The following is a 13,325-nucleotide window of genomic DNA, read 5'->3' on the forward strand; positions in this document are numbered from 1 at the left end:
GAGGGTGAAGTTGAGCCATTTTGCCACACCCAACTCGATGTACACAAAAGCTAAACAATTTTTTCCAAACTCAAATTCATTTTAGAATTTTGTGATTTTTCTTTCAACATCTTCATTGCAGAAAAAAGGGAAAAGCTTTGAAATGTTTTCACAAACTGAAACTTTAAAATATATGCACCATACTCTGTTTATTAAACTAAAACCTGAACTGTAACATCGCATGATCTGAAACCAGTTACGCAAGTTATTAGTTTGTCACTCTATAAGTGTGTGCTGCTGCTGCTGCTGTACCTTATCTGATTTTCCTTTCAGACCTGCTGATCTCTCATCCTTGGCAAGAATGCTTTTCTTTGGTAGCTTGTGCACCTGAGGCACGAAGGTGAATGTGGCAGGCTTAGCGGGCATCCCTGCTGAAACCTAGGGCCATAAGAGAGAGAGAAAATTATTCTAATGTAATACACTTGGAAAATCCCTCCAACTATTTTCGCTAAAAGGGACACAAAAAACGCACTTGTAGTTAGAGTTATGAGTGAAAATGTTTGCTATAATAAAAAGTGGCAGGACACAGGGGAGTTGTTTTCATGGATATTTCCCCTCATTTACAGGATGATATAACTATTCCTCATTACTGATGATCTATCATTACTCACGCACACACACGCACACACACGCACACGCACACGCACGCATACACACACGGAAAGAGAGAGAAGGAGGCGAGATAATTAAGCACTGTGGACTTCAAAGCTGTCACGCCCAGACTCCAGGGAAGCAGTTCCTGCTCTCGTCTAGCTCAGTTTAAAACTGTCAAATAAGCATTAAAATTAAGCTTTTTTGGTAGTTGATGCAAAGGTAGCTGTAATGCACCTTTAGTTTTACTTTTAGCTGTAATAAAAAGGAAGATGGAAGTATAGTTAAGACTTGGAAAAGAAAAAAAGTACTGATCCAAGTGGTAGAAAACAGATTTTTTTTCACCTATAGAAATTCAATTCAATTAAATTTTATTTACATAGCGGCAATTCACAACACATTTCATCTCAAGGCACCTTACAAAGTTAAATTCAATCAAATCATACATTGGTCAAAAAGTTTCCTATCTAAGGAAACCCAGTAGATTGCATCGAGTCTTGACAAGCAGCATTCACTCCTCCTGAAAGAGCGTAGAGTCACGGGGACAGCAATTCCTCGTACCAAGCATGCATGAAGCGACAGTGGAGAGGAAAACTCCCCTTTAACGGGAAGGAAAACCTCCAGATGAACCAGGCTCAGTGTGAACGGTCATCTGCCTCGACCGACTGGGGGTTAGAGAAGACAGAGCAGAGACACAAAAAGCACAGAAGCACACATTGATCCAGGAATTTTTTCCATGTTATAGGGTAATGGCAGATGATCTGCCCCCCTGGATGATGTCATGCCTAACTGAACGCCAGACCAGATGTACCTACTATGAAGAGAAAAAAGACAGAACTAAAAGTTTAAATAACAACAAACAGTGCAAATTGGATTACAGTAGGAGAACTCAGCAGAGTGAGGGAAATAGACCCTGATGTCCTCCAGTAGCCTAAGCCTACAGCAGCATAACTATAGAGGTAGCTCAGGGTAACATGAGCCACTCTAACTAGAAGCTTTGTCAAAAAGGAAAGTTTTAAGATTAGTCTTAAAAGTAGACAGGGTGTCTGCCTCACGGACCAAAACTGGGAGTTGGTTCCACAGGAGAGGAGCATGATAACTAAAGGTTTTGCCTCCCATTCTACTTTTAGAGACTCTAGGAACCACCAGCAGACCTGCAGTCTGAGAGCGAAGTGCTCTGTTAGGAACATACGGGGTAATCAGAGCTCTGATATATTTATACATAGAAAATGTTGAAATGTTTTATTCCAGGTTGTAGGTAATTCCATCCCCCATGATGCACGTAAGAATCATTGAGACTTAAAAATAAAAGATAATTATTTATGTCATAATCTACAGATATTCAGCAGCTCAGAATCAAACCTGCTAGCCTATGCTAAAAGTTTAAAAGTACTGCAACAAGGCCAGCAGGTCTGGAAAATGGCCCTTGTGGGTCCCTATTAGTCAAATTAGCAGCTATTGTAAATAATAAAACAAAAATGCTAAACTGACTGAAATTAAAACCAAATAGACCATGTAGCACCTTACCCTGCGGACTTGAGTTGATCTTTAAAAGATGGGATGAAAAAATTAACTTATCTGAAAGAAATGCCTTCTTTCAGATAAGTCTGTCTCTCTCATTTTAAATCCTGGACTCCTGGGGGAAGCATCATCCCCACTCATGCTATAGGTTAATTATCTGCTGGCTCAATTATATAAATTAAAATATGTGAGTGAGACCTTTCAGCTTCTGTCTTATTCAGGGGTCGCCAACAAGTCAATTTGCACACAGTCTTGGCCAAGTTTTACACCTAGTGTCCTTACTGACACAACCTGGATAGTTTATTGGTATATAACTTAAAATATGTAATGAATAATTAATATATATATATATATTAATATATCTGACTAAAAAACTAGTTTCATTATGTGTTCCACATGGACTATTGAAAGCACATTTCAAAAATAGCTTCCTCTGGGTCTCTAACTTGTTTGTGTTTCAGAGCTCCTAATTGGTACTGATTGGAACTGGAGGCAGCTGGCCAGTGTGTCCAGAAGACTTTAAGATCCACCACTTCCTGGAACACACTCTCTCTCCTGCTCGTTTTCCTCCAGCCAGACATGGTTTTTGTTTGACTTTGTTAAATAAACCTAATTCTAGGTTATCCAATGTGTTGCTTACCTTTATTTGTTGCAGACTTAGAGCCAGACCTTACCTTGGCTACTGATATAAAAACCATGACAATAGGCAATGTGCTATTGATCAGTTGCAGAAATGGTTTATTTAAAATATTCTTTTTTATTTAGAAGTTTTAAGAGTTGTGTTTTGAACATGTGATATGCGCAGTGAGATTTCCTCAAGCTCCTTTCTGTTCATGTCTGTAGATTCCTTTTCATTTCCCTCTGTTTTATAGAGCAAGGTTCCATATTTTTAGATTGCTGTTTTGCTTTGAAGCTGGTTTTATTGTGCTCCATATTTCCAAATACCAGCATTACTTTGAAGGTCCACCCACACTTGGTACAAGAGCCATTTCAATGAGATTCTTTTATCATTCAATTTATTTTTAATAAGTCCTTCTGAAGTTGGGCTTTTAGCTTCTAGCTCTATTGTTTTGGCTGTCCAATTTGATTTTGATCCTCTCTTTTTTTCCCGAAACAGGTCAGTAGAAGCAGTTACATTGTTATCGTTCCTTGATTCTGGTGCCTCAATAAACTAAAAGAAGACCATATGTCAAACTATAACTGACAGTAAAAGGACCCATTGTCCACCTTTATTACCTACAGGCCCTTTTCCATTAGACCTCTAAATCCTACTGCAGGTTTCCATATGGGGGATTTCGGTTTTCCTGAGCTTTACTTTAACAGGTCCCGGTCTGAGGGTAGGACTTTTCAACACACCTGGGGCTTCATTCAATGAGCAGGGTTGTGTGTGGCAAGAAAAACTGTCGACCACAAGGGGGGAGTAAGGAGCAGTAAGAAGATGACAACTTTACAAATCTATCAATTTCATACCATTAATTTATCAGAAAAAAGTAGTTTTAACTCAAGTAGTTTATCAAGGTTATGAGCTAATTTTGAATCTGTTTTCAGACTTGTTGGGAGTGGCAGAGACCTGCTGACAGGCTGGTCTCAGCTGGGAGGCTGCAGCAGGAAACCCCGTTGGTGCAGCTTTTAGTCGGCCAGACTGTCTGTGATTTCCCACAGACTGGATCTGTTTGTTGTGGCTGAAACATGAATATAAAGCAGTTACTAAGTTTGTGGGGAATATCTACAACTACCAGATATCAAATGTGAAAATCTTCACCAGGTGTTTTCAGCATTTTAAGTCAATTATAAACTTTTTAACTGTTATATTAGTATTAATAATCACATGGAGCCTTTTAATTTTCCTTGTACACAGAAAATATATTTTCCTACTTTTGATGTAAACCTAAGTCGGTGGACTGTGAACTCTTTTCCTGTTTACAAACCATGAATCACCTCTAAAAGAAAAAAAGATAAAAGACACTTCAGCTTTCTAGACTAAGATGGACACGCTGCATTCAATTCAGATCCACAGATTTTGAAGGTTTTGTCTTCTAAAAGTGCACGGGTCGCTGATCAAAGCACTGTGGGTGTTTGTGAGTGATGATAAAACTGAGGCGACCATTTTAACTTAAAATGGCAAAAATTGGTTAAGAACAGAGCATCATCCATCAACCCGCTTACGCGTCTTAAAATGCAGCTTGCCACGTCCCTCCACACAATGTCAGGAGGACTTGCCATGTACTTCTGGAGGAACCGCATGCTGAAAGCGACTGTTCAGCTGGCCAGGAGGACAAGCCCTCCCCCCCCCCTCCCCTCCTCTCCTGATTAAAACAAGACAGATTGTGGCACCCAGTGTAAAAAAAACTCCATCATGTCAAATTGTATTTCATCAGTAGGGCTGGTGGTGGGTCTAAAACAAGTTTCTGCTACAACTGTGATGCAATAAGGTTTAAAATCAACACCATGCCTTTATAAGAAAGCTGAGAGTGAATCCATCTTCACTTAGCTAGCTTGTTCTTAATTTTCATGCTCTACATTTTCCCATTTACTTTGTACTATAGTTTTATCTCCAAAAAAGACACCACGATACTTAAAACCATCCCTCCTCAATGGAAGATTTAGAGGGAGAACTGGGGTTTGATCTCGGTGGATGACCTGTTCCATTGCTCCTCTCGTCCTGGTTGCCAGGGCCTTTTAGAGAATGTTATAATAAGTGCAGTGAAGGGACACAGGGCGGCAGTGCCTGATTTCCTGCAGATTTCCTTTTTCTGGAAGGAGCAGCTTCTGTTAAAGACATCTAACAGCTCCCCCGCCAAGATGTCCCAATAGGCTTTGCAGAATTGATTTAGGTTTAACATTACAAGTGTAACCCCCATAAACTATGCTGATCTGTCTGCATGTTTAATGTGTTTTGTAGTTCTTAGAATGTTCTGTAGGGGGCAGTAGACCCACATTTCCCCTGTGTCAGTACGAGAAGAAGAGTAAGAGCGAGGAAGAGAAAAGAAATGGCAGACTAAGCACGTTTCAGCAGGAATAGAGAAGCTACTATGCAAAAGAGCTGTTGTGATATGAAAGAAGTCTGTTTATCTTGGACTGGACGATGTGTAGTCTGTTCTTAGATTTCTCCGGTTGGTTTTTTTTTGTTTGGATGACTGATATCTGAACAAGCCGGTGGAGTTCCAGAAGCACGAGGGTCCCGCCGCCATCTTTGTGACTCGGACTGAAGCCTGGGACGACGCAGAGGGACTGATGCTACTGGAGCTGGAGATTTTGCTTTGAAACCAGATAAGATAATTGAACACAAAAAAAAAAGGGGGGCCCCCAATCCTTTATTTTTTTGGTTATTCCACAACTACTTGTTCATGAACATTTTCAAACTGGACAATTTATGTGCACATTGACTGAACTGACTGACTGAACTGTTATATTGGAAAGACTGACTGAAATTTGTAATTTCTTTGTTGGTATGAGCTTTAGAGCTACAGGTTATAAAACCTACCCTAATTTGTTTTAAATATTTGAGTTATTTTTAAGGGTGGACAATTTAAGTTTTATACCTTAATTTTATTGAGGTAATTATTCTTTTGTGGAGAAAGAAAATAAACCTGAGTTGTTAAAACGTGTATGCTTATCATCCTCCTGTATGACCCTAGAACAAAAGTAACTTTCCTACTGAATTTATTGTTAATTAAATTAAGTAGTGGTTACACAAGCACCGCAAGTTATTTAAGGACCCTGAACTGCATTAAATTCTTAAAATCTTAAATATTATCATCGACAAGGCATACATAACTAAGAGCATAAATATTAAAGCAATATAAGTCTACCATAGGGTTAGGGTTAGGGTTACCAGTGAAAGGGGCCTTTTGCAGAAGAGGTGGCAGGTATGGAGGCTTCAAAAACCCACGCCCAGGAAAACTAAGAAACAACTGGTGGCCTGTGTTCACACTAATTGTTAAAGCAATAAAAAGTGAAAACATTTATCAATGAAGTCATCTTATGCCATGCTAAGAAATGTTTTCAAATATGCGTAGTTAACAATCAAAATAATAGACATGCAAATGTTTTATGAAGCCCTACTTTATTTGGTTCCATATCTGTATCAAAGTTTCTCTTTTAAAATCCTTAACAACATGCAACATTGTTAACCTTGAGCACCATCTTCTCTTTGCTGAGATAAATCTTTTCCAATTCTGTCTGGAAAGCAGCAATTCATTTCTTTGTTCAGCCACTCTGTGTACAAAATCAATAATTTGATTTTGGTATTGGATCCTTTTTTTTTTCTTCATTCCAGTGACGTATTTCTCTGTCCCCTTTGGCCAAATTTGTCTCCGACTTCTACATTGACTGAATGCACAAAAAACATATAACACCACCACAACAACATGACATTGTTGCCCATTGCTGTGAAACAGTATTTGCCTCCTTATAGATTTCTTCTTTTCACTTTTTGATACAAAATAGTATTTTTTTTATATCAGACAATGGTGATCTGCGTAAGTCTTTAAAATGTAATCAAAGTAGTGTTGCCACCCTTGGCTTCAACAATTGTCATAGAAATTAACATCATTGATGATTCAATTTAACAGTATACCTGACACATTTTTTCATTTTCATTCATTTTAATTTAGTTATTGCTTTAAGATAACCTTATTACACGGCCAGTGTTGGGCCTTACCGTTGAAGGGGTGTTGAATTATTGAAGTACATGCTGGAACCTTACAAAAACTCATCAGAATGAACGTCAAACCTGACATTAAGTTATTCTTTACATATGAGGAATTATATACCTTATAGTGAAAGCAGCGTATGAACATGTAACCATGTTTCTGTCAATGCTATATTGCATCTGTAAATATATTCTATCTAAGCTATAGTAGCTTTGTAACGTATGTTGCACCCCACTTATGTACAGCGAGGATGTAACAGCAGGAACATGTGCAGTCAGAAACAGTGAAACACGGTAAGTCTTTATTCTAACATGTCATTTCCACTTAACCCATAAAAATTATTTTTTTTTGGGTTAAATACATTTTTTGTAAAGATTAGATAATTGTTTGTTTTTAACCAAACGCACAGCTTTTTTTATGTGTTGAGTGGAAATGAAATGTTACCATTAAGCGGACAAATGCCCTGGTTCAATATGTTTGTGTGTACATTCTTTCTGCCAATGTGATCGCAATAGAAAATGATATGAAGCAAATGAATGAAGCAAAGCAGCCTGATAATAGGAAGTGGAATATATTCAAGGGAATTGTCTTCTCCATATTTGCCTCATTTAATAGGTTACACAAGCCAAAATATAATTAGACTGCAACTGTTATTTGACCAACTGTTAATGTATCACCCCTAATGCCTTGTGATTTATTTATTTATATCCAGTCTAACTCAATAAATATTTCAAAACTTTCTAATTAAATAATCATTATTGCAGTTATTATTTATTGCTTTGATTGCTAACATAATTCCCTCTTGTGATTTGAATATTTCAATGTATTTCAGAATCAGAAGAACTTTAATAATCCCAGAGGGAGATTATTTTCGTTACACGCTCCAGATATACAAACAACATAATTATATATACATACAACATTCTCCACAAAAGAAATATATATATATAATATTTACAGAACTAAAATGAAGTGATAATGGCAATGTGCAAAAGAGAGCAAAGAATGGATAATTGTCAATAATTCTATAATTCTGCATCAGAATTACAGAGGGGGGGTGTCTGACTCTCAGAGGGAGGCGTTGTAGAGATTGATCACCACGGGCAGGAATGATTTCCTGTGGCGCTCTGTGGTGCATCTGGGTAATAGGAGTCTTCTGCTAAAGGAGCTCCCCTGCTGGGCCAGTGTGTCATGGAGAGGGTGTGAGACATTGTCTAAGATGGACTGAAGCCTGGACAGCATCCTCCTCTCTGCCACGGTCGTCAGAGTGCCCAGTTCCTCCCCCACAACATCCCCGGCTCCCCTGATCAGTTTGTTTAGTTTGTTTTGTTAGACACTGTCTAGATTTGTTGAGACAGAGATGCAATAAACCTTTAAAGAGGGTCTGTGGCAGAAAATAACCATGACACTAGTGTTGTGTTGTTCGTGAGCGAGTTATACTGAACTGAATCACGTCATTAACTGATTTGTTAATTTTTCAGTTCAGTTGAAGAAGAGGTTAGCGTGCGTGCCGGTACATACTGGGACTTGCCCGTTCTGTCACACTCCTAAATCATACGAAGACCTGAGTGATTCATTCTACTGTTTCCTCTAGCGGGGGATACGCTCTCATGCCACTGAGACTGATCTGTTTTGTCAAGCTAACATGAGTCAGGTCGCATAAAAACAAACAAACACACACACACACACCTGGTACCCCCCGTTCTCCATCATCTTAATCCTATATTTGGTAATCCTGTTCAGAAACTTTTTGTTATGCTGGGTGAAATGGTCCTTCTGGCAGGGAATGGCTAGAGAATTGGTTCTGCCCTTACTCTCCTCTGTCCCTCAAGCTCCGGGGGTATCACCTTATCTATTGGTTGTCTCACATGCCAATTGACACGCTGACGTAACACCAATGTGCCTGCAAATTTCTTGCTAGTTTCCGCATGCTGGCTGTGCACTTGTAGTGTTTATATATCCACTAGCTTCAGTGTTAGCCGTTCATCATAGCTCCGCTGCTCTCACCACAGACTTTGAACATGGCTGAGAGTCGCAAGAAGCAATCAGCATACAAGCTTAAGAGAAGAAGGCCTCAGTAGACAGAAATAAGACCAGAGTGGATTTGAGAGATTTTTTCACATGATCCCACTGAGGAGCGGAAGAGCACGTAAGACGGTCTGGGGCATGCGCAGTTATTCATAAAGGGATATGGGGGAAACTTTTGGAAAAATTGCCGATTCTGCCTTAAACAGACACAGAGCGATAAAACTGAGGGCAAGTGGAAGAACGAGGATATACTCATTTAGAGAGTCTTTGAGCTTTTCAACGCAATTAAAGTTGATTTATATAGCGCCAATTCATGAAACATGTCATCTCAGGCACTTTCCAAAGTCAAAATCAATCAGATTATGCAGATTGGTCAAAATGTTTCCAATCTAAGGAAACCCAGCAGATTGCATCAAGTCTTGACAAGCAGCATTCACTCCTTAAGAAGTGTAGAGCTACAGGGAGAGTCATCTGCATTGTCCATGGCTTTGCAGCAATCCCTCCTACTGAGCAAACATGAAGCGACAGTGGAGAGAAAAACTCCCTTTTAACGGGAAGGAAAACCTCCAGCAGAACTGGGCTCAGTATGAACGGTCATCTGCCTCGACCGACTGGGGGTTACAGAAGACAGAGCAGAGACACAACAAGACAGACAAAAAGCACATTGATCCAGTAATCTGTTCTACATTAGATAGTAATAGCGGGTGATCTGTCTTCCCTGGATGATGTCACAGCTAACAGAACGCCAGACCAGATGTACCTACAATGAAGAAAATAAGAGAGAACAAAAAGTTAAAAGCTGAAATGAGCAAGCAATGTAAATTGGAGAACACTAGGAGAACTCAGCAGAGTGAGAAAAATAGACCTTAATGTCCTCCAGCAGCCTAAGCCTATAGCAGCATAACTACAGAGATAGCTCAGGGTAACGTGAGCCATTGTAACTATAAGCTTTGTCAAAAAGGAAAGTTTTAAGCCTAGTCTTAAAAGTAGACAGGGTGTCTGCCTCACAGACCCAGCTTGGTGACCCGGTGCAATATCCCGCTGGTAACATCGGTCAGAAAATAGGAAGATGGGAGAGACATGTCAAGAAACGATATTCAGGTAGGCTGTGGCATTGAAATGGGACTCAGTCAGTACTGAAGACCCCAAAGTGCTCCAGACAAATGTCCACTCCACACCCTTACTCTTCCATCTACCTGCAGACGCAAGGCTGAATACATAAACACACTTTGATGCTGTTTGGGTAAAATTCTGACCCCACAATCTAAATGTTGAAGCTGAAATTGAGACTAATCAGACCAGGAAACGTTGCTCCTATCCGTTCTGTTTTAATTGTTGCCCCAGCTACCATGTTCTTAGCTGGCAGGAGTGGCTTCGGGTGTGTTCTTCTGCTGCTGTAGCCCATCCGCTTCAAGGCTGGGCTGTGCATTCAGAGATGAAGAGGAGTTATCTGAGCTGCTGGTGGCTTTCTGCCATTTGAAACCTGTCTACCCATTTGCTGTTTGACATCATCAAGGCATTTTTGGCCACACTACTGCATGCCACTGGACATATTCTCATTAAAATCCCGGCAGATCAGTAGTTTCAGACCAGCTACATCCAAAAATCACTGATATCCAGTTTAAGCATCAGCACATCATTAATACCACTTCTAGGTGCCTAAACGGGTTCAGGTACTGACATGAAATTGGTTGATTCATTGATTGTGTCGGCAAAAAAACAGAAACGTATAAATAATAAAGCGTCCTGTGAGTATATTCCACATTTTAAACAGACTAGTGCCCTCAGCTGAATATCTATCAGCTCTGCAATAACTGCAGAATGATTCATCCAGCGCGTTAATATCATGAATGTTTACCTCAGACAACAAGAGCCGCGTGACCCTTCAGTGACGTACAGTTCATCTTTATTGGTAACGAATTTAAAACGACCCTCAGCTAAAATGAGAACATGCTGTTTCACTGCCTTATTTTATGTGGTTGTGTCATTCCAAACCCCTTGTTTGCTCATCATCTGTGATCCCATTGGAGTAAGTTTACCCTGTGACAGACCGAGCATGTGTTTCCTGCTCGGCCAGTGAAGCCCCCTCTGAAAACAAATCGCTCTCAGTGCTGCCGAGATCATACCGTCCTCATAGGTCACATTTTAACGCCGGTCCTGGTTGAATGTGTTGCGTGTTGGCGCTGTGCGTGCCCCCAGTTATTGCTTTCGGCATGTCGGGCCAGCACAAGAAGCCCTAAATCACTTCCTGGGGACGAACCCACCCACCCAGACTTCGTGTGGGTTTTTTTACAGCCCCACACATTAACAGTGACCTTCCAGAAAGTGACAAATGAGGTTTAGTGAAGCTTTAAGAAGAAAGACAATCAAACCACACCAAAGGTTTCCCTGCTGTTTTCCTTCTGTCTAATGATGTCTTTGTTTCTGAGCACATCCCTGCAACGGTTTTTGCAAAGTTTCACGTTATTCTGCTGTAACGTCTGCCTTTGTTCTTAAATGCTTATTTCATTACCATAATTAAAGCCTTAGGCTCGTGCATGCTGCGCTCCGCTGACCTTAAAATGCGTATCAAGATAGTTGAGCTCCATGCATGCATGAACAGTTGGGTGTGTCGGGATGTAAAGAGTTTAATTACAGACAAACTCACAGCCTCTCCTTTCAGACGGGAAAGTGGGTGTAAATTTAGACCCCTGCCAGCTGCTACTGAGCCCACAGGGTTCTATCTCTGGACTATAAACAAATATTATAATTATAATATGCGCCTTATGTAAGAACTTTAGTGACTAACTAAAACATATGTACATATTTCACACAGTATCATTTTTAGTTTCGGTTTTACAGCAATAACCACAAAAATATGTGGAAAAGTATAAATAAGAGGTCCATACTAATATTTTGCTCATCTTCCCTTTAATTCTGATAATAACAGGATTTGTAGGAACTACCACAACTACTGAAATGTATCTTAAGTGATTTTCCACTGCACTCCGGGGTTAATGGCCTAGTCAGGTGTCAAGTGACAGTGTTTGTATCTGTTGTCCGTGTGTTTACGTGCGTTTGGCTGCAGGGCGGTAACAGTCAGTAGGGGACAGAGTGAGAGGGTCGCATCAAACTGTGTTGCTACATTAAATAAAAACCTAGTTTCCTCGTTTCATATTTCAGCGCTCTTTGGCTTTAGGGTGAGATCTTTTTTCATAAATTCAGAATATAAAACCAGACCTGATGTTTCCAAAGATCATCAGAGAGCAAACGCGGGTAGCTAAGATCATTCAGCAGAAAATGCCTGAGGGGATGCGTAGTTTACATGTATTCAAATGTGCATAGATGAAATTATATATATAAAAAAAACTTCTTACCTTTCCTACGTTGTTATTTGATTGCTCTGCTCTGATTCGTCTCCATTTAAAAGGTTCACTTCAGCCCAGGGTTCAACAACAAGGCTTCAGATGTCATCAAAGCAAGGTGCCCACTTTTTAGCTCCTGTCATGAATGTGAATGAGCGATGGTGTTGGTCTGTGTTGTCCAACAGATTTCCTTTTATAGATGCCTAATATCCACAAATAGCTTGCAGACACCAGTCTGTATGCTGGGAAGCAGAAACAATGAGCTACATGCCAGGAACCACTACTAACAGAAAGCTTTAAATGTTCCACAGTAGCACTTTTAGTTTACTTTTTAGTGAATGACATACATTTGTAATTTTTTTTTTAGTACCATGACCCCTTGATAAACATTTAGAAACACATATTTGTAAGCATTGTATAAAAACACATACCGTGTTTCATGCTAAACCTTTCCTGTTTACGTGACTTAGGATAACCTGTTTGCTATAAGCCAGAGTAATGAAGCAGATATATGTTTTTACTGTCTTTAAATGGAGTTTCCAAGCTTTTCTTAGCATTTGGTAGAAACAAACTTTTAAATTGAAGAATTTGGGTCAAGCACTTAGGGTATCTGTCCACTCAGCAACGCCACACAGATTGTGATGCAGCAGAGTAAGCCGCCTCGCTCCTACGCACCTTTTCAGCACTGCTCATACATTTTCTACGGGCTAGAGATCAGGGTATTGACTTTAGTGTCTATAAGTCCCTTTGCAAGTAATTTGGAAGACCCATGTGTGCCTGACATCCCAACTTGTGTCTTGACATGGTGGTGCGATATTTACACATAATGTTCTTTTATACATTTTATGACGTGAACATCCCAGCTGCAGGATGCTACCATCGTGAGTGCAGGTCATTTTTGCCAAACGCTTCAATTTTAATTGCATCCGACCAAAGGAAATTGCTCCAACAATGAAAGTGATTTTCTCTGATGACATTTACACATCGTAATCTGTCTTTTCCGGTTCTGGTTTAAAGGGGTAACATTATCATGCGGACTTTGACAAATTGTTCAAATGCATAGTCAGTCAGCTTGTTAATGTAAAGAGGGTAATTGTAATTTAAAAAAAAAAAAAGCTCTGTTATTATTTTTGATATTTAGTGCCCA

The 13,325-nt window shown here is 39.8% G+C and overlaps 1 protein-coding gene across 2 annotated transcripts in view; it reads right to left on the reverse strand.

Annotated features, from left to right (window-relative positions):
• LOC105936783 (muscular LMNA-interacting protein) overlaps nt 1-12,347 on the reverse strand; it is a 61,341-nt gene extending 48,994 nt beyond the window's left edge. For both annotated transcript variants that reach the window (XM_012877776.3, XM_012877762.3), the window contains exons 1-2: nt 12,191-12,347; nt 292-417 (exon numbers count right to left, since the gene is read on the reverse strand). In XM_012877776.3, coding sequence (XP_012733230.2) covers nt 292-405 — 114 coding nt within the window. In that variant the 5' untranslated portion in view covers nt 406-417; nt 12,191-12,347. The remainder of the gene's footprint in view (nt 1-291; nt 418-12,190) is intronic.
• Nucleotides 12,348-13,325: the final 978 nt, after the last annotated feature.

This window comes from Fundulus heteroclitus, chromosome 22 (assembly GCF_011125445.2).
Source record: "Fundulus heteroclitus isolate FHET01 chromosome 22, MU-UCD_Fhet_4.1, whole genome shotgun sequence".
Taxonomy (NCBI): domain Eukaryota; kingdom Metazoa; phylum Chordata; class Actinopteri; order Cyprinodontiformes; family Fundulidae; genus Fundulus; species Fundulus heteroclitus.